General features: G+C 44.7%; 1 protein-coding gene across 1 annotated transcript in view; it reads left to right on the top strand.

Annotated features, from left to right (window-relative positions):
• MFSD8 (major facilitator superfamily domain containing 8) overlaps positions 1 to 26,885 on the top strand; it is a 212,570-nt gene that overhangs the window by 87,138 nt on the left and 98,547 nt on the right. Inside the window, exon 3 of the mRNA XM_085641529.1 lies at positions 7,553 to 7,596. Within this exon, the coding sequence (XP_085497655.1) occupies positions 7,553 to 7,596 (44 nt within the window). The remainder of the gene's footprint in view (positions 1 to 7,552; positions 7,597 to 26,885) is intronic.

Genomic DNA, 26,885 nt, shown 5'->3' on the forward strand with positions numbered 1-26,885 from the left:
GTTATAAAGACCCCAGCTGTGCTTCTGTATCCTCTAGGATGCACATCTTTTGTGTGCATGGCATCAAATAAACATGAAGGAGCAGATTTACTAACAATTTTCACCGGGTTTGCTTCATAAAAGTGGCGCAAACTGGCACAAAATGTTTGTTTGGGATTTATTTTGCAGCACAAAGTTGCAAAGCTGAGTGCGTGGCACTAGGCAACCAGATTGTGTGCCAGGTCTAGGAAAGAGAGCGCGAGCGACATTTCTTTATATATTTTCAGTAGAACTCAGATCAGAGGGACTAAACATGGCCTCCGTTGAACGTACTAGTGACCGCTCTCGTTAAAAACATTAATAGCAGAAATTAAAAAATTCTTCTTATAATAGGGTCTCTTAAATGAGGTCAGTTACAGCCCGAATTCTGTGACACACTATCAATGTTGCAATAATAAAGTCATGGTCATTAGGACCTCATCCAATAGGCGTTCAGGGCATGCACATTACATGATTTTGTAGGCCACACCAGGGGGAAAAAGCAATGCAAGTGCGATGAGGACTCGCCCAGATCTAACTGTCCAGAAAAACACATTTGCAAAGCTTTTGCCACACCTGGACAGACCACGTTTACCTTATGAGGTCTGTGCATAAAAATGCACCATCATTCAGAGATTGTGGGGGAAGGTAAGTTTTTTTGAAGGATTGTTTTTCCATCAAAAGAAAAATGGGAAACATATTTTAAATGGCTCTAATTTCCTACTTTCAGTCCTTTCAGTGTGAAGTCTCCACAGATTTAGGGTCAGGAAATTGCGATGTTTGTCAGAAATATAAGTCAAGACCCTCCATTTGCCAGCATTAATTCTGAAGCTCGGATGACACTTCCACAAACAATACACTTGGAAGTTTGGCAAATAAGTAGAGCAGTTGTACATCTCTTCAATTCCTTTGTGTGTGGCACACTTCTACTCAATGCTTAATTTGAGCGGGTGGTTTCCCCTACCCGGCACTGGTACTTAATTGTCTAAACTGGTGCTTGTGACAGTCTGCCACAAGGTGGCACTGTCTGGCTGATTTTTTTGCATTTGTCACCCCGAGTGGGACGGGAATGCTCAGACGTGAGTCCCGTGCTCTCCATGCCACTGGAATCAAGCTATCCTGGCTGAAGAGGGGTGAAACGCCGAAACCGGTCCTAGGATGCTTGTTTCCAGTCCAGGGAGGACCTGGCCTGGCAGTTCGGGCTGGACTGTTCCCATTGGGCACAGGGTCAAGACTGATTTACATATGGCTGGGTCCAAACTGGAATGGCATGGTGAGCAAAAAAACGATGGATTTAGGGCCAGATCTCTGTACTGGGTTGAATGTATGACATTGTTCTGCATTCTGTCCATCAATAGTTCTTTTTGCATTTTTTAATTTACAGATGACCACAACAAGAATTAATTATTAAGACAATATACATTAACAAGCATTTGCAGTGCAATGGGTCTCGCATTTGCAAGAGTTTGAGCTATTGGCATATTAAATGACAATGCCTTTTATTTATGTGTTTTCAAAAGCCGCAAGTAGTACGTAAACACGCACTTTGTACTTATACTCCTTGCTTATGAGAAGCAAGGCTGGCAGTAAAAGAGGTGCAGTTACTGCCAGTCTTGCTTCTCGTAAGCAATGACTATAAGCACAAAGTGTGTGTTTGCGCACCTCTTGCAGGTTTTCAAAACTTAGCTCAAACTCTCGCAAATGCGAGACCTATTACATTGCAAATGCTTGTTTGAATGCTATGTTTGCCTCCTCTAAAATCGAATTACTTGGATGCTAATCTTTTTAATGAATGGTGTGTCTGGGCTGCATTAATTTTAACTTAGCGGGAACACCTACGGGGAGTGGGAGTGTTGGCTGCTAGTTCCGGGAGGACTTGTGGTTACTTCCGCACTTGGCGCCCTGAGTGACCTCCCTTCTCTTTTGAAGCGCTCTAGAGACCAGGAGCCAAATGAATATAAACCCGGGCACTGCGCAGACGCGCTGCTGGCGCACCAAAAGCGCGCCTAAGGCAAGCCCGTCTGCGCCCAACTGGTTCCAGGGGCCAGGAATCCTGGTCCGCTGCGGACTTACTCCATGGAAGCCCTCCACAACTTTAAAAATACATTGCACAAGATGGTTCTCCCAGATTCCTTAAATGAGAAACTCATGCTGGACAACCTGCTGGTAGTTAATGGGGAACCTCAGACAGGCGACACGCAGGTACAAAGGAGCAGAGCGGTTGGCCCGAATGAGCCACCCGGTCTAAAGGTCATTCTATTAAACACTCGGTCCCTCCAAAAATATAATTTAGAAATCTTTACGCTACTCTAAGAGAAAAAACCTGGTATCCTCACTTTAACGGAAACCTGGTTAGATGATACTTCCGGCCCTGACATAGTGGCCGCTCTCCCCCAGGAGTACGACGTTCTGACAACCGACAGGAGAATAAGAGAGGGGGTGGGGTGGCAGTGTTTTTTGGAAGGACATTGACCACTGAGAAGGTAGTGGAAGAGAGCCTTTATGGGGCAGAGGTCCCAGAGATCAAGCTCGGGCTGAATTCATCGTGTCTGATAATAGTGGTGGTATACCGTCCTCCGCGGTCTACCCCGCTGTTTAATGACTTGCTCCATGAAGTAGTCGGTGAGCTGTGTACAAAATATCAACAGGTCCTTGTTTTAGGGAATTTCAATTATCATTGGGACTCTATACCAAGAGACCGCGTGGCTAGTGGGTTTGGGGACAATATGACCATGTTAGGGCTGAAACAAATCGTGGACACCCCTACTCACGAGAAAGGCCACACTTTGGACCTCATTTGGACTACCTTCTCGTCTACAATACCAACAGAGTGCAGACCTTGTAGCTGGTCAGATCACCAATGGATCAGCTTTGAACTGCCGCCATGCTGTCGATCAAATCACCCCTCTCCAGTGTAGCGGCTGGTACGGAACTGGCGTAAGATAGAGGATGATAGTCTGAGGCTAGCATTAAACGAGACTGCTCACTGTGAGACACAGTCCGGTGATCCGGACTTAGTGCACGAAGAACTTACTCATCGGTTGAGGACAGCCATTAATGTGGTGGCCCCTGCTCGACGGGAAAGGATAATGGACAGAACAAAGGGTGCCCCTTGGTATACTGCAGCACTTTGAAGGGAAAACAGGACCTTCGCCAGTGCGAAAGGCATTGGCGGAAATCATATGCTAGACGACAATGAAAGGTACGGAGTTCCTCGGTGGCAAGTTGGCCACCTGGTGTGTACTCAAGGTAGTGAGGAGGTGGGGGATACCTCCTGTCGGAACTAGGACCCTCACACACCCAGCAAGCTAGGTGTCGTGCTTCAACAAATGGGCCTGCTCCTCGTCGAGCCGGCGCTGCAATGCTCGACGGGCACCCATAAAGGGGCTCTTTTTCGGAGATCTTTAGTTCCTTGCCCTATAGGTGCCGTGGGTGTGAGGGGCCTAGAGGCGTGTAGATGTGGTGTGTGGATTAAAACAGGTAAGGGAATCCTTTGTGATTATTTTCATTCTGGAAAGGTCCCAACCTGACTAAAAAGAGAAGAGAGGGGGGCGAATACTTTGTTTTAATGTGACAAAAATTTGCTCTACCCCCAGATGGTCAACATGTTTCTCGCCTCAGAATGTCACAAAGTGATCAGTTGGCGATTCCTCAGGACCAGGTGACTAAAAAACATCCTCATGCAGGACCTTCCTGATGCAGCGGAGCGGGTAGGTGAGCCACGAAGCTCCGAGCTGTTGCAGAGACACTACACTGAGTGTCCAAATTACTCCGCTGTGATCTGATGAGGCAGCACATGAAAACCAAAGAGGTTTGCTGCCCTTCTCCGGGGCATTAACCCTTGAATAGAAAGAGTGGTAGGTAGCATTGCACCACACCACCCACTGTAGATAGTTTTTTAGTCACCTGGTCCTGAGGAATCGCCAACTGATCACTACGTGACATTCTGAGGCGAGAAACATTTTTGTCACATTAAAACAAAATAGTCGCCCCCCTCTCTTCCCTTTTTAGTCAGGTTGGGACCTTTCCAGAATAAAAATAATCACAAAGGATTCCCTTACCTGTTTTAATCCACGCACCACATCTACACGCCTCTAGGCCCCTCACACCCACGGCACCTATACGGCAAGGAACTAAAGATCTCCGAAAAAAAAAACCTTTATGGGTGCCCGTCGAGCATTGCACGATGAGGAGCAGACCCATATGATGAAGCATAACACCTAGCTTGCTGGGTGTGTGAGGATCCTAGTTCCGACAGGAGGTATCCCCCACCTCCTCACTATCTTCAGTACACACCAGGTGGCCAACTTGCCACCGAGGAACTTCGTACCTTTCTTTGTCTACTAGCTTAACTCAGGGCAAGTACGTTGGACCTCTATTAAGCCCTAGCTGTCCCTTTCTTTGTTGATTCGGAAATCATATGCACCATCAGCTCGGGAAAACTATAAAACAAAATTAGCTTTCTACAAAGCCTCATTGATAGCCACAAAATCTGCTTACTATGATTCGAAGATTAGGGAAGCCACTGACACTCAAAAGGAGACATTTAAAGTACTCAGGGAGCTCAGCAAAAAGGAGGAATTGAGGTTGGTCGTTAATCAGGAGGACTGTGACAAGATACAGGACTTCTTTCTTACCAAGGTCAGAGATATCATTGGAGAAATAGGCACTACTTGTATAAGACAGTGTCCCTTCCCAGTGCTTGATCCACCAGATTATCAGGGAGGCATACTCTCTATGTACCCTGCACTTGATATTAAAGGTCTGGCTTATATCATGGCCAAAGTAAAGTCTGGGTCACCAGAAGACCCCTGCCCTGCCAGGGTGTTTCTAATGGGTCTCCCAGTGGTAGGGCCAGAGATACTATCCCCCCTGAATCTGTCCCTAGCAACAGGGAAAGTTCCACACAAATTTAAGGAAGCCATGGTAATCCCACTGGCGGACCCTAAGAATCTGAAAATTTTTCGACCGATCTCCAGACTTCCATACCTGGCTAAGGTGCTTGAGCAACATATGCTTAGAATGCTTTCAACCTTCCTGGAAGAGCAGCAGCTGCTACATGCTAAGCAAGCGGGATTTAGAGCCCACAACAGCACTGAGTTGGTGATGCTCTCAGTACTGGATGAGCTAAGGCTAACAGCTGATAAGAAGCACCCCTCAGTGCTAATCCTATTGGACCTCTCCGCCGCATTTGATACGGTGAACCATGCACAATTGGTGGCCTGCGTCAGTCTGTTGGGAGCCACTGGGACAGTCCTCCAATGGATTGTCTCCTTCCTGGAAGATTTGTCCCAAAAAGTCCAAATAGGGGAATGTGCATCTAGGCGCGGCGCCCAGCCTTGTGGGGTTCCGCAGGGCTCTGCGTTGTCCCCCCTGCTTTTTAATATCTATCTCCAGTCTCTGATAGGAGCATTGGCTAAACTGGACTGTCAGGTTTACAACTATGCTGATGACACCCAGCTAATCATTCGCATTGATAATTCCCCCCAGGCACAGCTTAAGGTACAGAACATCCTTCGGTTTACCATAAACTGGATGACCTTGAATTCACTCAAAGTAAACACGGACAAGACGGAGGTCCTTGCTGTTGTCACAGGGGCTAACCCCTGGTCTAGCCACTTCTGGCCACAAGAGCTCGGAACCACTCCGATACCCGTGCCAGCTGTGAAGAGCCTGGGTATTAGGTTAGATTCCACGCTAATGATGGATAAGCAGGTAGCTGTGGTGGTGGGAAGTTGCGTGGGATTGATGAGGCAACTACGGAAACTTGTACCCTTGCTGTCTTTTGTGACTATGCGTACTGTGGTGGCGACCTTAATCCTGTCACGCTTGGATTACGGCAATGCAGTATACATAGGACTTCCCGATAAACTTCTGGGGATACTCCAGGTGGTTCTAAATGATGTAGCACGACTGATTCTCAAATTGCCGAGACGATCTCATGCCACTCCGTTGCTACAGCAGCTACACTGGCTCCCTATTAAGCAGAGGATCAGATTCATTGCACATAAAGCTAAGTATGGAGCGGCGCCCAGCTACATTAAAGACCGTCTGATGCCTTATGTGCCTGGTCGCTGTCTCCGCTCTTCGGAAGCACATCTGTTGGCTTGCCCACGCTCTAATAGAACAACCCTAGGGGGACGTGCCTTCTCGTCGTGATTCCCCAGCTTTGGAATAAGCTTCCAGAGAGTCTGCGTGGTGAGGTGACTCTCCTTCCATTCAGGAAGAAACTTAAGACTATCTTGTTCACTGAGGCGTTTGGATAAGCTTTGCAAGCATTATGGCACTCCTGGGTTCATGGTCTGTAGCGCTTAGAGACCGTTGGTGATTTGGCGCTTTACAAATATAAACGAACTAAACTAAACTTCTTCAACTGCTGCGGCACCGCCGGACCTTTGCAGGTCCTGTCATTCGGCAACAGCGCGGGCTGTCCGCTTTATAAGGGTATCTCCGCAACCAGCGGTCGCAGCAACTTGACAGTGGTGTCCAGAGAGTGCCGGATGCCAGTTATGCTGGAAATATACGAAGGATAACTTTGGGTGTGCGGCAGAGCGATGTTAACTTGCGTCCGCCCTCTTGCTCGCGCAAGCAACGCCCCAACTTGAATCATATGATACTGTACTGTTTTCCACGTAATTATGGATTTGCAGCATTTTGCCACATAATACACCAATTGCTAAATTATTTGCAGATTTCACCCACCAAAAAATCCCAGCTCAGACAAATCAAAATGTATGTAAAATGCAGCAGCACATGTTGCGGTGCAGTAGAAGGTCTTTTTCAGAAGTTGAGTGGTCACTTTTCAATTGCCTATTGCTGTATTTGAGTGTTAAACTTTTACTAATTAGGTGGAACCTATGCACAGACAGTATTAATGTGTAAAAAAAACTAAATAATGCAGTAATATTGTCACAAAATGTACTGCCGCATAATTTGCCTTTTCTTGCTTCATAATTCATTCAATTGTGCAGCATAATATGATACTTCAGTGTCTCATAATTTCAGTGGCACTGACTATGATGATTTCACTGAACAAAAGAAGATATTTCCTCTACATTTCGTCTTCCTTCGTGTTCAGTCAATTTTCTTTTGTTTTCTCAGTGACTTCTTATCTGTTTGCTCTCTTGTTAGCTTTAAGCGCCTTGAAAAAATATATTTGTGATACTGAACAATAATGTGTTCTGATGACATTATAATAAACCACTAGGCTGAGGTTTTAGTGAATCTCACCACATGCCCGGAGATGGCATCATATAATCGTGTTTACCCGTTATGTATTTGTATGTTACGTGTTTATTTTGGTGCAGGTACGATGAATACAATGCCTTTTTTCAAACCCTAATATTATCCTTTAACTGAAATATGCAACGTATTTCATGGTTCCTAGTAAAATATAGGCATTTTGTACCACTGCATGTCGTATATATGTGTAAACATTTATTCATTTACATATACTCTTCTTAATAGTAGCCTGCATTGTTTCCTTGACTAATTGTCTTTGACATGAATTAATCTCTTTTTCCCCCCTCAACAGGGTTTTCAATTGTGATTACATCTATTTGGCCATACCTCCACAAGGTATGTATAGTTTAAACTTGCGTCAGTCTGTAAAGTTAAAGATATCTTTATTTTCATCTGCACAGAGGCCGCCAGAAGCATTTAAATATTTTAAGGCTATAGGTGTGGAAATGATTCAGTTATTTCTGTCTTCATTTTTAGGTCTCGCCTGAGCCAGCGTATGCGCTGGTCTGGCAAGACATTTAGTGAGTGGGCTTTCAAAAGTCCGACCGGGTGGCATAGAGCATGCGGTTACGCGCACAATGACGAGCAGAGGCGCCATCTGGCTTTCCTCTCTCGTCATGGTGCGCGCACATCGCACACCACTCGCCAGACGTGATGCTGCAGCTGCTTTCACTTGTGCGCGATCAAAGATCAGTTTCACTTTCCTGGCCACGTGGCCATGTGCATGTTTTTTTTTTCTTCTTGAAGTATCGTCGAAGCACCAACACTTCAGCCATTTGATCCAACTCTAAAAAACATTATAACGGTAGATGCTAGTGCCCTGGGCATTGGTGCTGTATTTTGCCAAAAGAAAGATGAAAAAGAAAATACCATTGCTTTTATTTCAAGAAAACTAAGTAATGCTGAAAAAAACTACAGTACTATCGAACGAGAAACACTAGCATGTGTATGGGCAGTGGAAAAATTAAAGACATTTTTATGGGGAAAGGAGTTTGAAATAGTAGCTGACCATAAACCATTAATTTACATGATGGACGGATGTGGTCGTGGAAATGGAAAAGCAAGTGCAAGGTTGATAAGACTACTATCTAAATTACAAGAATTTAATTTCAAAATTAGACACATTAAAGGTGGATTAAATTATAGAGCAGACTGCTTATCACGTTTGCCTGTTGGTGATAGTGAGGAAGGTCTACTTGATGATACAGAATGTGTAGTGGCACATATCGATGCCACTATTATGTGTGAAGGATTGATCAGCGAAAGTGAATGGTTTGAAAATCAAGAAGCGGATGTCATCATTAAAAACGTCTTTGATTCCTTAACTACCAAATGGCCGCCGATTAGAAACTTAAATGCGGAAATGAAAAGTTTTCAATAAGTTTGTGATGAACTAACTATAGAAAATGGATTTCTAATAAGAAATGATCTCTTTGTACCACCGTTAAAGTTAAGGAAAAACTAATACATCTCGCTCATAAGGGGCATCCTGGAAGTACCGCAACAAAGAACATTAAAAAAAACTATTATTGGTGGCCAGGAATAAACAACGATGTCAACGTTTTCATTGACAAATGTGAACAATGTTTGAAGGCAGATAAACATTGGAGAGTAACAAAGAGTGAAATGCAAATGGTAGAAATACCAAATGGACCGTGGTCAAAAATTGCCATAGACTTTTCTGGTCCGTTTAATGTTCTACAAAATGACTGCAAATATTTAGTTGTTTTAACTGATTATTACTCTAAATGGGTGCATTATGAGTTCTTACCTAATATAACTACAGATTTTGTAATTCAGTTCCTTAAAAGAATGTTTGCTTTGGAAGGTCAACCTAAAATTATCATTTCAGATAATGGTACTCAATTGGTATCTAAACAAATGAATGATTTTCTTTAAAAAACTTGGTATAAAACAAGAAAAACACCACTTTATAGTCCAAATTCTAACGGGCAAGTGGAGAGAGTTAATAGATTTTTAAAGGAGGGTGATCAACTAGCTATAGCATCTAATTTAAATGTCCAAGAGTATATCAGAGAAAAAATAAGGAGTTATAATAACACTATCAATGAGACAACTAAACACACTCCTTTCTATTTAATGAGAGGTAGGAATTGTAACACCGTTCTGACACCAAAAACCAATGAGAGGTATAGAAAGAGTAACACTACTGATACCATAAATGATGATGTCATCAAGGTTAAAGAGAAAGTTGTAGCTAAGCAAAAGATCACTAAAATGTATTCCGATTTGAGTAATAAAGCTAAAGAAAAGGTGTTGAAGAAAGGCGATTGGGTCATAATAAAGAAACCATACAAAGTGCCTAAAGGCGAAACTACATTTACCATTCCTTTTTGTGTAAAAGAGGTTTCTAAAGGTGCTGTTTACCTTGGTAAAAATCGTTGGTGGAGCAAAGATGACATTGTAAAATTAAAAGAAGGCCAGGAAAAAAATTATAATGAAAGGTAGTTCAGAACAATATGATATTAACAATGACAGTTTGTTGGATTTTGAAAGCAAATCATCTTGTAACAATGGTTTTTACGATGTTAATGATACATTTAATTCTTCTGTACTTGAAAGAAACACAACCACACCACTAGAGGAAAATGATTTAATGGTAATGACAGTAACCCACCTAAACAAGTTGATGCTTTGCCCGATGAATCCTAATGAATCTATAACCGAAAATGGTAATGTTGTCCGGGTTGATGATGCTTTTCATTGTCAAACCAACTTTAATCAAAACCGAACTGTGTCAGGCAGAGCGGTCAGGATTCCCAAACAATATGACAATTTTGTTATGTTTTAATTTGTTTTATTCATTGTAAAGGAGGAAGATGTTGTACCTCCCATGTATTCATATTATATTTGTTAAGTATTTCTTCTCATTGCTTTCCTTACTTACCGTCCACTTGTGTATTTTTTTCCCTTTCTTTTCTCTGATTGTCACGCGCCTCTATGTGTCACCTTAGAACCCTCACCGGGTACTTAAGTGACGTCATAGAATGCTTCGGCGACTTGCCGGTTTCTTATTGAGCTGTTAAGTCTATTAAATCTTATGCTGCCTTTGGGCCTTTTATAATTATATCTAATTATAATAAATTCCTATGTTCGAGGCATATGAGCTGCAGATCACACACTGAGGATAAGATCGCCATCTGGTGTTGGGCTCGGATGATTGCAGGTTGTTGTCGTCTTCGGAAGAAGCCTTTGGTCACGAGGTTGGTGACTCCTCCCCTGGACAACAGTGCGCATGGGCATCCACTCCATCGTCAGATTGTTTTTTTCCGCCATTGGGTTCGGATGAACTTTTTTCCGCTCCAGCAGAAAACTTTCAGCATTCGATTTAATTCTTCAATCTTCTTTCAATCGACATCGAAATCATCTCGGACCGGTTCCGGAAGCGGCTGATGGACAGGACACCCTTCAAGAAATGCCCCCGGTGTGGAGCGAAGTTCCCCCACAGTGATCACCACGAGGTTTGTAACCTCTGCCTGTCGCCGGAACACAACGAATCGACCTGTCCAGCTTGTTCCGCTTTCCGTTCCAAGAAGACCCTCCGGGACCGAAGAGCTCGACGCCATATTATGGCCAAACCAGCTCCAGAACCGGAGGACATCTTTGCTCAGGATGTTCCTGAAGATGACACCGAAGATCTCGAGATCGTGTCCGAGGCCGACGATTCCGATGACCTCATCACTCCAGGGCAGCGTGTGAGTACCAACCCCCCTGCCCCTGCCCCATCCAAAAAGACATTGGTCAAGACTCCGCCAGCTGGGCCCAGTCGAGACCGGAAATCCTCTTCAGAAGCCCCGCCCTCGGGCCCGGCTCCGAAGATATCTAAGCCTGTAGGTGGCTCGGGCTCGAGCAAACCTCATGTGATTGTGCCTATAACACCTTCGGCACCGAAAACTCCACTGTCGGCACCGAAACAGGCTCCAAGACCGAAATCTCCTTCGGCACCGAAACGTTCCTCGGCACCGAAGTCTCCACCGGCGCCGAAACGTTCTTCGACATCGATGCCTAAAAGTCCCTCGGCACCGAAATTTCCTTTGGCACCGAAAAAACCATCGGCACCGAAGACTCCATCGGCGCCGAAACCTCTTTCGGCACCGAAAAATCCATCGGTACCGAAAACTCCGTCCACACCGAAAAAAGTTCATAAAGACCCGAAACGGTCATCACCACCACCGCCTTCGGAGCCAGATGAACTTTTTCGCCCAGATCCTACTCAAAAGCGGATCTACATCAATCCCGAAACCGGACATGTGACTGCCGTCCCATACAAGAAACGGAAGCTGGACATCACACCACCTCCAGCTCCCATACGGAAGAAGGACTGTGCTACTTCACCACTTCGTCCTTCCTCTCCTTTATTACCTCCTAACCCGTCCCCCCCTCCTCCTCCTCCTTCTCCTTTACCTTTACCTTTACCATCTCCCTATCATTCACCTCCTCCACAGGATGATAATGATGACTTGGGGGAAGGGGCGGACCCTGATTTATTTAATGATCCTGTTGATCCAAACAACCCTTTTACGTTCCCAGACACAGCACCCGTAGATGACTGGTCTTATCCAATACCTGACATGCCTGACCCCACTACCTACCCCTCCAAGCCCTCCCCTCCTGATGACCACTTAGGGTTTGGCCAACTTATAAATAGGGCAGCAACATTCCACGGCGTCACAATGCACACAGACGCCCTTGAAGAGGACTTTCTCCTCGATACCTTTGAGCAGTCACAAAAAACTGTTCACATACTGCCCATGATCAAAGGGGTTATAAAGCATGCTACTGAAGTCTTTAAAGACCCTGTTCGAGCTAGGGTTCTCAACCCACGCATCGAAAAAAAGTACCGACCAGCCCCGCAAGACCCTGCATACATTAAGGCCCAGCTCCCTTTAGACTCCTTGGTCGTATCAAATGCCAGGAAGCGCGTTAACTCACAGACAACTGGAGAAACGCCTCCCCCAGACAAAGAGTCTAAGCTTTTAGAGGCCTCAGGCAAACGGGTCGCCGCGCAGGCGGCTAACCATTGGCGTATTGCGAATACCCAGGCCCTGTTAGCCAGGTATGATAGGGCGCATTATGACCAACTTGAGGACCTTATGCAACATCTGCCTGAACCCTTTAAGTCCCAGGCCTCTGACCTCATCCAAGAAGGCAAATTAATATCTAATGCCTCCATTAAATGCGCCTTAGATGCGGCAGATACTGCTTCTAGAGCGGTCAATACTAGCGTCTTACTCAGACGACATGCCTGGCTCCGTATTTCCGGTTTTAAACCGGAGGTTCAAACCGCAATTCTGGCTCAACCTTTCAACCAAGAGCAGTTATTTGGCCCTGCAGTGGATACTGCATTGGAGAAAATGAAAAAGGATAATGAAACTGCCAAGTCTATGGGAGCACTGCAGTCTCCTCAAAACCGGGGTTCCTTTCGTCGCTCCTTTTATAGAGGAGGCTCCAAAAACACGGGAACTGAGACCACATCCACCTTTAAAAATTCGGGACAAACATCCCCTAACAGAGGATATTTCCGTGGAGGTTATCGGGGAAACAATAACAAAGGTCGAGGGCCGGGAAACAACAATAACACCCGCACCTCCCCAGCCACTAAACAGTGACTTGCCACCACTCCCCCCAGACCATTCCACTCCAGTCGGGGGGCGGCTCCAACAATTCCTACCTGTCTGGACTTCCATCACCACAGACAGGTGGGTAAGACAAATTATCCAGTCTGGCTACTGCCTCGAACTCATACAATCCCCCCCAAACATACCGCCCAAACAACGTCCAATGTCCTCACATCATCTCTCTCTCCTCAAACAAGAAGTTCAATCCCTGTTACAAAAACATGCGATAGAACCAGTCCCCCTTCAACATCAGGGAACAGGGGTATATTCTCTATACTTCCTCATTCCCAAAAAGGGCAAAACACTAAGGCCCATACTGGATCTCAGACTACTAAACCAGTATATACATTCGGATCATTTTCATATGACCACCCTCCAACAAGTCCTCCCACTTTTACAACAGGGAGACTTCCTTGCCACATTAGACCTCAAGGACGCATACTTTCACATCCCTATGCATCCCGCTCACAGAAAATATCTACGATTTGTGGTAGATGGGCAACACTATCAATTTACAGTTCTCCCATTCGGAGTAACAACAGCACCCAGAGTGTTCACCAAGTGCCTAGCAGTCGTGGCAGCGCACCTCAGAAGACAACAGATCCATGTCTTCCCCTATCTGGACGATTGGCTCATAAAAGCCAATACACACCAAAAATGCGTTCTCCACACTCATCGCACGATTCAAACTCTCCACGATTTGGGATTCACTATCAACTACCCCAAATCCCACCTACAACCTTCCCACTTACATCAGTATCTAGGAGCAACCATAGATACATCCAAAGCCATTGCTTATCCCAGCACTGCCAGGATAGCCAGTATACAAAATCTCATCTCTCAATTTCAAACTCATCCATCTCTTCCAGCAAGAGTGTTCATGCAGCTCCTAGGCATGATGGCGTCATGCATCTCCATAGTCCCACACGCACGACTTCAAATGCGTCCCTTACAGGAATGTTTAGCACAACAGTGGAACCAAGCTCACGGACAACTTACCGATCTGGTGTTGGTGGACAGTCGCTCACTTCGCTCACTGAAATGGTGGAACACCATCAACCTGTCCAAAGGGCGACCGTTCTTAGAGCCTCTTCCACAAGTTGTGCTAACTACCGACGCATCTCTCACGGGGTGGGGAGCCCACCTCCTTCACCATACCACTCAGGGCAGATGGACCAGTCAACAAAAACTGCTCCACATCAACCACCTGGAACTCTTCAGCAGTGTTCCTAGCACTAAAATCCTTTCAGGTACACCTAAAGAACAAAACTGTCCTCATACGCACAGACAACATGACGACAATGTATTATATACAGAAACAGGGAGGGACACATTCTCTCCAACTGTCTCAACTGGCACAGCAAATCTGGAGATGGGCAATTCCCCAAAACATCTACCTGTTAGCAGAACATCTCCCAGGGATCCACAATCAGGTGGCCGACCTCCTGAGTCGCCACACACAGCATATCCACGAATGGGAATTACACCCCAAGGTTCTACTCCCCTTCTTCCAAAAATGGGGACAACCAGACATAGACCTGTTCGCCACTCCCGAAAACACAAAATGCCCAACCTTCGCCGCCAGGTTTCCACACCCACAGTCGAAGGGCAATGCCCTATGGATGAACTGGTCAGGCAGATTTGCGTACGCTTTTCCGCCTCTCCCACTAGTTCCATTTGTGGTACGCAAACTGAAACAACAGTCGCTAACACTAATACTAGTAGCTCCCACTTGGGCACGTCAACCGTGGTTCACCACACTTCTGGAACTATCTTTAGTTCCACATCAAAGGCTACGCCTCTCCCCGGATCTATTAACCCAGAACCATGGAGAAATCAGACACCCAGATCCTCAAACACTGAACCTAGCGATCTGGCTCCTGAGGTCTTAGAGTTCGGATACCTCAATCTCCCTCCAGACTGTATGAATATCATAAAGGAAGCCAGACGACCTACTACTAGAGCGTGTTATGCCGCGAAATGGAAACGATTTGCCATCTACTGAACTTTCTGCAACTGAGGGGATAATAGTGAATGGTAGGCTTCCCTCCGATTTTCCTGCTAACTATACTCATAGATCCCCCTTCAGTCAGTCAATCTTGGATTATGTAATTATTGACTATGATGTCTTTTCTCTAGTAAAAGATCTGGTAGTCTTACCGACATTATTCAGTGATCACAACGTGATCACTATAGATTTGTCTTTATTTTTTCCAAATTCTGACTCATGGCATCTTAATAGCGATATATTTAATTTTCATAAGAATACTGGAAGATGTTTCTGGAATTTTAAAGCCAGGAAGGGCCTGAAGTGTATTTTAGGAAAAACTATCCTAGAATTGATCTATTGGCAGGGTTCTGAACTGACTCATTTTGAGGATTTTATGAAGGAGGTTATTCGTGTTGCTAATAGATCCTCCTTTTCCAAAAAGAGGAGCTTTGTTCCCAGTTCGCTGATCCCTTTAAATAAGGCAATAAACAGGTTAGTGCGGGAACAATTTCTGTGTAGATCTACTGAATTAAAAAACAAAATATATTTGTTAAAAAGAAGGAGAAGTCGCGTCAAGAAGAAACTTAAAAAGGAAAAAGAGGATTCTCTTTGGATCAGATTAAGGGAGGCGGTTGAACATGGCAACACTAGAAAATGTTGGTCTCTCATCGGAGAGGGTTGTGGAGCTAGAGTCAGCCCTCATCCTATTCCTATTGCCGAATCATTATGGGTGTCGTTTATCTCCGCCCTTTATGCTGGGAATGGCGTAACATTTGAAGGTGAGTGCTCCTTAGAAGCTCCGAGAGATGTTGAGCTTTCTATTGAAGCCCCTTCAGAGAAAACCATTGAAATGGCTATTAAGGATATGCGTTCCTCTGGAGCTATGGGGCCCGATGAACTTCCCATTTCGATACTAAAGTTAGATCCTGTTCTATGGAGTAAAATCCTCTTTCCTTTATTTAGTGCTTGCTTTTCAAGTAAGACTGTGCCATCCTCTTGGAAGGGGAGCATTTTGGTGCCCCTGTTCAAGAAGGGCGATAGGAATAATCCAATGAACTATCGTCAGATAGCTCTCCTTGATGCTATTGGAAAAGTCTTTTCCAAATGCCTTCTAGCTTTAATCACTGATTGGGTCGAGGCGAATCAGATTTTGCCTCTTGAACAAACGGGCTTCCGCAAAGGGCATAGTACTTTGGATAACCTTACAGCCCTGCAGGTTATCCTGGACAAATATGTAAGAGTTCGTGGTGGAGGAGTCTATGCGGATTTTATTGATTTCTCTACAGCATTCGACAAAGTGGATCGTCCTCTGCTGTGGAGAAAGCTAGCTATATTAGGTATGCCCCCTCTTCTATTAGACCTAGCACGATCTCTACATTCGGACACTTGGTGTCGAGTGTTACAGGGTGGAGAAAGGGGACTCTCGTGTGCTATTCCCTCCACTAATGGTTTAAAACAAGGTTGTCTTCTGGCTCCTCTGTTGTTCTCCCTGTATATTGCTGATCTTCCAAACTCGCTCGCATCTTGTGTTGGTATAGCCCCGGTAGTGGGGGGTTATAATATAGCCTGCCTTTTATATGCTGACGATATTTTAATTTTAGATTTAACTCCTAAAGGCTTAGCTAATCGTCTGCAGGCTTTACATGATTTTGCTGAGTCCCACTTTTTGAAGATAAATGCCTCAAAAAGTAAAATTATGTGCATCACAGGGAGGAAAAAATCCAAATCTGAGAATTATGGTTGGTCAGTAGGTGGGCAGAAATTAGAAGTGGTTAAATCATATACCTTTTTAGGAAGAATTGTTTCAGCAAACCTGAGCGAAAGGCAACACATTGATAAAAACTCTCGTAAAGCCCTGTCTCAAGGCAAAAGCTTGAGTTCTCTTTATTCCGCTACAGAGAGAAGACATTTTGCTCTTTTATTAGAGGTTTATAAGGCAAAAATCCCCTCAACCCTCCTATACGGAATAGAATTGATGGATTTAAAACACTGGGGCTTCCTTCATATGATTGAAGGAAAATTATTAAGGTCTTTAACCACCCTGAATTCGGCTTGCTCTACAGCTGCTCTTAGACTAGAATTTGGTCTGCGTAGCAGTTGGGTACAGGGCCTGTCTGCATTAGTACGTTGGGTCGCCAGCCTTGCCAGAGGAGAAATGGGGACTTTGAGATCCCTTCTCAAGAGTGAATTATTGGGAAGTTTTAAAGAGCACTCTCAAATTGTTAAGAATTTCAGAAAGGCAGTGGCACTTCTTGAATTAGATGAGAGTTCTATTTTTATTATTTCTTCTTCCCAACTAAAATCTCTTTTGAAGCAGGCTTCCTGGTCTCTTTGCTTCAGGAGGGATAAAGAATCCATGATAGCTAAGAAGCGAAGTGCCCTACTGTGTAATTCTTACTCTAGGAAGTTTGTTCAACCTTATGTATTTTGGAATTTAACACATGGTATTCGGAGATTTTGGTTTCTTTTGAAGCAAGATTTATTGCCGCTTAATTCCCTCTTGGCTAAATGGTATGGGTCTTCCCCCCTATGTAATCTCTGTAATATGTCAGCACAGGATCGTACTCATGTATTGTTTATTTGTCCTGCATTACGTTTACTTCGTTTAAGGTGGTTAAAATCAATTTGTCTACAATTAGGAATCCTTGATGCGAATTCCTTTTTAAAAGCTTTATATACCCCTCCCAATGAAATGTTTTGCTTCAATATTTTTAACTTTTTTAAAGGTTTTTTAGATATTTATTGATGAAATGAGGAGGATTGTGTCATAGTATGCCCTTTTCGATGGAGAATGTTGTAATTGTTTATTTTTTCTTTTTATGATGGAATATGTATATGTATTTTGTGTATTTTGTTTGTGTGGCCCTCTTTGTAGTGCCAAAACATAATAAATAAATTGAATTGAAATGGAGAAATCAGACACCCAGATCCTCAAACACTGAACCTAGCGATCTGGCTCCTGAGGTCTTAGAGTTCGGATACCTCAATCTCCCTCCAGACTGTATGAATATCATAAAGGAAGCCAGACGACCTACTACTAGAGCGTGTTATGCCGCGAAATGGAAACGATTTGCCATCTACTGCGCTAATAATGACATACACCCATTAGATGCTTCCATCCAAAACATCATTTGCTATCTACTACACTTGCAAAGATGCAATCTAGCGTATTCCTCTATACGTTTACACCTAGCAGCCTTAGCAGCCTACTTGCAAAATAGGCAACACCTGTCCCTTTTTAAGGTACCAGCCATCAAAGCGTTTATGGAAGGTCTCAAAAGAATTCTTCGCCCAAGATTACCACCTTCCCCAGTGTGGAATCTCAATGTGGTTCTAACAAGACTTATGGGTCCCCCATTTGAACCTATGCACAAATGTGAATTACAATTCCTAACATGGAAGGTAGCTTTCCTTGTCGCAATCACTTCCCTACGAAGAGTAAGTGAAATACAAGCCCTTACACTAGAGGAACCTTTCTTACAACTACACCGTAACAAAGTGGTTCTTAGGACAAACCCTAAATTTCTCCCAAAAGTGATTTCCCCTTTCCACCTTAACCAATCAGTAGAGCTACCAGTCTTTTTCCCAAACCCAGACTCCGTAGCTGAAAGGGCCCTACACACCTTAGATGTCAAAAGAGCCTTGCTTTATTACATCGACAGGACGAAACCTTTTCAAAAGACAAAACAACTCTTTGTTGCTTTCGCACCACCACATAAAGGCAATCCCATCTCCAAATCCGGTATAGCCCGGTGGATAGTTAAATGCATCCAAATATGCTACCAAAAGGCTAAACGTACACTTCCAGTTCCCCCTAGGGCGCACTCCACGCGTAAAATAGGGGCTTCTATGGCCTTCTTAGGTAACATTCCCCTAGAAGACATTTGCAAGGCAGCCACGTGGTCTACCACGCATACCTTCACTAAACACTACTGTGTTGATGTGCAAGCCAAACAACAGGCCTCAGTGGGCCAGGCTGTCCTAAAAACTTTATTTCAAACTGCTGCAACGGATACAGGCGACCACCGCTAAGGGGAAGCACTGCTATACAATCTATCCTCAGTGTGTGATCTGCAGCTCATATGCCTCGAACGGAATATGCTACTTACCAGTATGCATCTGTTCTTGGCATGTAGAGCTGCAGAGTCACACACGCCCGCCCGCCTCCCCGGGACCTGTATCTGTTCCAGCATCTGTCTTACTTAGACATTACACATGGACATCCTTCTTTCATTCCTAAACACTCCATCTTTTCCCTTCGTGGCGAAAAAACAATCTGACGATGGAGTGGATGCCCATGCGCACTGTTGTCCAGGGGAGGAGTCACCAACCTCGTGACCAAAGGCTTCTTCCGAAGACGACAACAACCTGCAATCATCCGAGCCCAACACCAGATGGCGATCTTATCCTCAGTGTGTGACTCTGCAGCTCTACATGCCAAGAACAGATGCATACTGGTAAGTAGCATATTCCTTAATTACCACCATTCGTTCTGGCTTCCTTCTGCAACAAGTGCTCATTTATATTCAATGTAAACAGGTTTTTCGTACACTTTACTCCCAGTACTCTCAAGGTCAATTGGAACATGAACATGAGATTGAAACTGTTACTTCGATGTTACTAATGAGCAGGAGGCAGGATCTTTTCACAGGAAGAATGAGAGCCGCCCCTGAGGTGCAGATAAAGGTACATAAACATGATGCTGAATTCCACAACTTTCTGAAAAGCATACTTTATTACAAGATGCAGAAAATGAGCAAATGTACAACCTTAAATAAAACGGTTTCTGGGCTTAAGGAAACCATGAAACATAGCATGCATGTTAAGCTTAGTGAACACTTCAGGTTAGTATAAAAAGAACATTAAAATGTGGTTAATTAATATATCAGTGCATGTTAAGGAATGCACGTGTAAAGAAGCATTGGGGTTAAGGGAACAAGTATATTCGGGTCTGCTTTCTCACAAGGGATCCTTTCACCCTTACCTCTCAGGCTTAGACTCCCACTCATGTTCCAGGTCTTCATACTTTTTCATGTGAACCTTGGATCAAATAGCCTAGTCCAGAAGGGATGTTTGTGGTCACACTACTTCCACTTGTGTTTGAGGTAGTGACTTTATTGTTTTGACATTTATCACCAGGCACTGCCAAGATATCAGAGGTTTAATAAAGGAGCAACAGCTAGACTTTCTCTTTATCACTGAGACATGGTTGAAAGACTGGTGTAATCCTGATATCGCAGTAGCACTCCCACCCAACTATACGCTTTATAGAAAAGACAGAGTGGATACCAGAGGAGGGGGCATGGCCATTATCCTTCGTGACACATTGCACTGTACCAATTGTGAGCTGGGCACACTTAAAGGAGCTGAAAGCCTTGTATTCTGTGTCTCTCTAAATGCCTCCTTGTCCTTTTCATGAGCCCTGATCTATCGCCCACCTGGTCATAGCGCAACCTTTATCACTGCTGAGATATGCCAACTTCACCTTATTAAGTGATTTTAATCTTCACTTGGAAGACAGAAGTGAGACAGGAGTGGAAACATTTCTGCAAATAATAGAATTATTCGGGCTGCACCAAATGGTTGATACCTCCACACATCGGGCTAGCAATACATTGGACGGGGTCTGCTCCAATTTCACCATGCTTTCTGCAGATACCCCTATCCCTCAGATATGGTCAGACCACAACCTCGTCCCCCTCGCACTTAAGATCCCACTGATGAATGGTGCGGACAAGCAACCCACCATCTTTCAATCCAGGCATAAATGGGCACAACTAGCCGTCAATCCTAAATTGGCTACCACTGCCCAGGGTCAGTTCCCCGTCCTAACAGGGATCACCGCAGCAGACCCGCATCTCTTCCACTCATGGCTAACTGCAATAAGCAATGAACTCATCCCACTAGAGAAGCCCAATAAGAATGTGAAACCAAAAACCCATATAGCCCCCTGGTTTACGCCGCCCTTACACATCTCCAATGTAAGCAACAAGAGCGCAAGTGGAGAAGATTTTATGATGCGGGAGAGAAAAAAGCATTTAAAATATGCATGAAGCTCTACCAGACTCAGATCAAATTAGCCAAAAAAGAGTACTACTCCAACAAAATACAAGAGGCGAAAAAAGACCAAAAAGTCATTTTCTCGGTCATAAAGTCCTTCACCAACCCCAAAGCATTACAGAAAGAAATACCTCCTTCCCAGAGTTTATGTGATCAAATATCAATCTTCTTTGAAGAAAAAATTCAGAATATTCAAAAGGACTTTATAACGGATTCTGTCCCTAACCATGACTGTGCCCTGGAGCACGACCCTGCTACTATTGGTCATTCTATACGAACCTTTGAACCGATGTCGCTGGAGCAAACTCATGAGGCCATTGCAGCATGTAAATCAGGTTCTCCCTTGGATGTCTGTCCTCCCATGATCCTCCACCAAATCATAGACACGGTCAACCCAATAATAAATCAGATAGTTCATTCCTCACTAAGTTCAGGCACAGTGCCAGATGAATGGAAGCTAGCGATAGTAAAACCATTGAAATAGAAGCAAAACATTGACCCATCCATTCTCTCTAATCTCCGCCCCCTATCACTGCTTCCACTACTGGGCAAAATTACAGAAAAATTAGTTCACAAAGAACTAACTAAATTCATTGAGGCCGCTAATATCCTCCACCCTCAGGAATCTGGTTTTCGCCCCAAGCACTCCACAGAATCCGCACTCCTGGAAATAACGGGCGCTTTAAAAATTATAGCTGACAAAGGCAGGAAGGCGGTTTTGATCCTGCTTGACCTGTCGGTCGCGTTTGAGACTATCGCACACAGTATTCTCCTGGCAAGGCTCAAATCCAGCGGTATTTGAAACACCGCACTGGAATGGATAAAATCATTCCTCACGAATCGCAGCCAAGCTGTGTCCCTTGGAACATTCCTCTCTGTTGAACGCACCATCACAACAGGAGTGCCACAGGGCTCATCGCTAAGCCTGTTGTTTTTTAATATTTACATGACCCCACTCATCTCCCTGATAGCCTCATTTGAAGTTGAAGTTACGTCCTACGCAGACGACACCCAAATGATTTTATCTTTGGACAACGACTTCACGGACGCCGCACTTAACTTCAGATGATGCCTAACCGAGGTCATCCAGTGGATGAAGGACATCACCTCAGGTGCAACACGACAAAACCGAGATCCTACCAATAGGAAAATATGTCTAATTTAAGCCTTGTGAGTGGTGGCCGGAGGGTGCGACACCTCCGCCTAATATGGTGAAGGTAGCTAAAAACCTAGGAGTGCAGTTTGATACCGCTCTCACCTTCCAACCACACGCAATGACAGTAGCAGGGACCTGCTTTAGCCTCATCAAGTCCTTGAAAAAATGATTTGATCTAATCCCACTCACCGCGAGGAAATTAATGGCGGTTGCCCTAATCCTCTCGCTCCTGGAATACTGCAACAGCCTCCTGGCAGGAGCCAATAAACAAACATTAAAAAGACTCGAAGTGGTCCAACACGCTGCGGCTCGTTTGGTACTAAAACTACCAAGAAGATCCTCCGCATCTGCAGCCTTAAAAACCCTTCAATGGCTCCCACTGTATAAGAGAATACTTTTTAAGATTCTCTTAATCACCATTAGAGCCTCACTCAAACTGGGACCAAAGTACCTCTCAGCGAGGTTCACCCCATACATCACAACCAGTACCCTTAGGTCCTCGTCAGCTAACCTCCTTCAACCCCCCCAGTTTTAGATGTAAAACAAAGGGAGGAAAAACAGTGGCCGTCTTGGGAACCAAAGCCTGGAACCTGTTGACAATTCATCTGAGATCGCTAAAAACAGAAACACAATTTAGGAAGGGACTGAATACTTGGATATTCAGATCCTCAGATGAATTCTGTCTCACTCATTTAGGATTTCCTGGGCTTCCTGATCACCTCCAACCAGCGCCAGGATGCTTCTTTGGAAGTGGCAGTTAGCGCTTTATAAATACCTCATTCATTCATTCATTCACTGAGGCCTAGAACCTCACTCTGTGTGGTGTCGACTTTGATGTCATTTGTGCCACTGCTGCCTTCACAACTGAAAATCTGTGTTTAGGATATACACTTTTTAAGGTCTTCTGATATTTAAAACAAGAGCGTTTTGCCAAGGGTCAACTGTACCCTTCCCATTGCCACCATCAGCACCTGATGAGGGTGCAGGAGCAAACAACGGTTGCCTCATTAGGAGTCATTATGAACATCAGATGGGACCACTCCTAAGCACTTACAGTGCCCCCTCTTAACTCTTCAATTCAGCAGTACAACAACAAAACAAACGGTGGATAAGCCAACTGGAGCCTGGCCACGGTCATGTCAGTGGAAGCATTACTCGGGTTTCCTGCCCTGTGCTCATCAGCCCCGTCTCTCTGATGCCGCACTGAACTGCAGACGGCACCTCACCGAACCATGGGGCTACAGTGCCACGGCGGTTCTTGTGATGCAGTGGGGGTCCTGTGTTGATCTGAACACCTTAATATTTGCAGGGACAGAGTTTCACGGCATGATCCCTGCATACACAAGGAGATGATGGACGGAGCGCTGAAACCTTTCAGACACTCACCCCTCAGTCACAGATCTGGGTTGAATCCATCATCGTTCTTCAGCTCACTTCGCCAACCCAGTTCAGACCCAGCCATATGCAAATCAGTCTTGACCCTGTTCCTCGTGGGAACAGTCCAGTCCTGTCAAGCCAGGTCTTCCCTGGACCGGAAACAAGCATCCTGGGACTGGTGTCGGGGTAACACCCCTCATCAGCCTGGCTAGCTTGAATCCAGTGGCAAAGTGAGAAAGGGACCTACGTCTGGGCATATACTCTGCCAACGTACGGCGATCAAAGCAAGCATAAGGAGATGATGGATGGAGCGCTGACATATACCTGCCTGGGCTCTGCCAGGATGCACCGCATGTGACAGGCCTTCATGAACAGCGTGGTCTGTGTGTCAACGGAGAATCTGGTTCTTGATTGGTTCTCAGTTTGCTGCAGTTCGAGTCCTCTGTTTGGCTTGGCCAAGGCGTGCCACTGCCTCCAGCACCTGTAGCACTCCCTCCTTGAAGAGGGAGCTGCGGTAGGGCCGCAAACGAATGTGGTTGTAGCAGAGCTCCACAGGGTATGCCTCAGTATACGTTTTTAAATAATACATTACAATAAATACATTTTATGCATGTAATACTTTTTCTTAATTATAAACCTGAGAAGTGTGAGGTATGATGCTATGGGAGGAGGTCTCAGATGAAGTCCTTATTTTGGAGGAACAAGTAACATTGTGCCTTCTGCAAGCCCTCATCATCACTGGACAAACTAGATATTGTCCTGATGTATTCCATAATTACATATTAGAGAGAAGCACTGCTGTCTTATTATTAGGAATCACAGCTGTCTAAAACAGAAGGCCTATGCTTCTCGGATTTAGAATAAATCTACGAAAATTATGCTTGTTTAGCAGTAAAATGTTTGGCTTCACGTTTTTCAATTTCACAGCTTTTCTTTTTTCTTTTTATTGTTTTAAATCAATAACAGAAAAAAGAGAAACAAAAGAAGCAGCGCAGCAAGTCATATATATATTGACAACGTAGCACGTCAGGTTACAACAATGGGAAGTAACATTTGGTCACTATCATGTTAGAGCGGAAATTCAGTGTGGCTGAGCCTCAGTGTTTAGGCAGGATGACACAAGCATATTAGAGTTGCATTGTACAGGTGTACCTGTATCAGACACATTAAGACTTACTTCAGATCAGAGTATCGGTATCACTCCCATTTGCCATGACCTCACTGCGTCCTATGGAGTAAAAAGTATGTACATGTGGGCGATCTGGTATGGGAGCTGGCTGCATTTTGTGTGGCTGAGGTTGAGGTTATCTTGCTGAGCGCCTCTTCTAGATAGGAATGAGAACAGCAGGCTCCAGATGTCTTTAGTCCTGGAGGTGATGGGTTGCAGTGCTACATAGTCATCAGGTCTTTCATTGCATATTGTTTTAGGAGGGTGTGAATAGAAACAAGTCTGTTTAGTTGAGTTATTGCTGTGCCATATGTCATAGCGATCACACATTTCCAGAATCTCTCCCAGTGTATCAATGGACATCGGGTACGGGTATCTGCTGTGATCTAAATCTGGGTCTAGTGCAAGATTAAAGTCACCAGCACCAGCCCACAGAATCCTCTCAGAGTCTGCATTGCAGAGGAGTATGTACACTTCTCAGACAAAATGTGGAGAGTCTATATTGGGGGCGTATATATTCACAAATATTGCTTTTTGGCTGTATAATAACTCTTTCAGGACAATGTAGCGGCCTTCACGGTCCAAATGTTGTTTTTGTAATTGGAGTTCGACATAACAGTGTATAAAAATACATACACCTGTGAGTAGGAGCTATAGGATGGGTAATATCTGTGGGTGCCCCAACGTCTACCAAATGTATTGGGCAGTGATGCCGATATGTGCTTTTCCTGCAGCATGCCAAGTCTATTGCCAAGGTATGCCAAACCACTCTGTGTTGTTTGGGAATTATTTATACGCTGGATGTTTCAGGATAATATCTTTAACTTTGCCCTATCGAGCATCGTCGTTCGATCATGTTACATATATGTGGCATGTCGGATGGGTCCGCGTGTGCTTTGTATATGGTAGAAAACCTGTTGACTTGTGTACTGATAAAACATATGTGAACATGATCACAAAGCCCTCTCCCCCACCCAGCACTGGTTTCCCCAACTGTCAGTGCCATACAACCCACCCAAGATAGAAACAAACCAAATTGGGCTTAGAATGGTGATACACACCCCAAGGAATAACAGAGCCGCAGCAAAAGAGACAGTCCCAAGAACCCCCCACAATGTGTTCGACGTATTGTGCTGAGCAATGCTAGAAAGCAGTGGGCCCAAAGGAACAGAGAATAGCATCTGAATCTTTAAACAACAATTGCGGTCCGAGTCCCTTCAGCAGAGGACTCGGGACGCAGCTGACAACTATCCACTCTTCCACAATAGTAGGAGGTGGTCATGAAATGTTTACCTCGTCATATATGGGATGACCATAGGAAGGAAATGGAGTCCACATGTCGTTATTCCACATATTCCATACTTAGCTGGCTGGTCTGCTCGTCACTAGTTGAGAAGCCAAGTGGGAGTGGAGGCCTGGAGAAACCTACCACATGCCTTGGTCGCCTCATTTTCTGATGTGGAGATATGTGTCTTTCCGTTTAGATCAACCTTCAGGCGCACTGGATAAAGCTTTTCGTACTTCAGTCCGTTAGAGTGCAGTGTGCGCCTGACTGTACTAAAATTTCATCTGGCCTCCTGTACTGCCACTGTAAAATAGGGGTATATGGAGATGTTGGAGCCTAGGTAAAGTAGGGGACTCCACTCCTGTGCCAATTGCAGAGCAGTGACCGTATCGCGGAAGTTCACAATTATTGGGTGCGGCGCTGCCCCCGGCAACAGGCTGGGGCCTAGCTAACAATGTGTGCACTCCACCGTAAACAAGTCTGTGAAGGAGTCTCCTATAAAGAGATGAGATACCAAAGTTTCCACAAATTTGTCTTGGTGTCCCATGTTAGATGACTCAGCAACGCCCGTAATACGGATATTGCTCTGTCAGGAACACCTCCAAGTCTTCGTTCTTAGAAGTGATGAGTGATAGTGTCTTTTTCATTTTCAACACTTTCTCAGTGGAAGCGGTAGCGCCTGCGTTTTCTTTGAGATAATAAATGCGCCTCTCTGCCCCATCCATCCTCTCATTTTGGCAGTCCAGTCATTTGGATATTCTATCCAAACCAGACTGACATTGAGATCAGTGAGGATAGGCTTTTTCCCTCCTCAGTAGGTCCATCACCCCCAGCTGCTTTCTTGGGCGAGGATTGTCTCTACTTTTTTGCCAATCAGAGGCATTTTTCTGTTGGTTGAGGTCTGTCTTCCCCACATTTCCTGAGTCATGGGCTGCGGTAGTGAGACAATG

The sequence above is a fragment of the Triturus cristatus genome, chromosome 2_2, assembly GCF_964204655.1.
Source record: "Triturus cristatus chromosome 2_2, aTriCri1.1, whole genome shotgun sequence".
Lineage (NCBI taxonomy): Eukaryota > Metazoa > Chordata > Amphibia > Caudata > Salamandridae > Triturus > Triturus cristatus.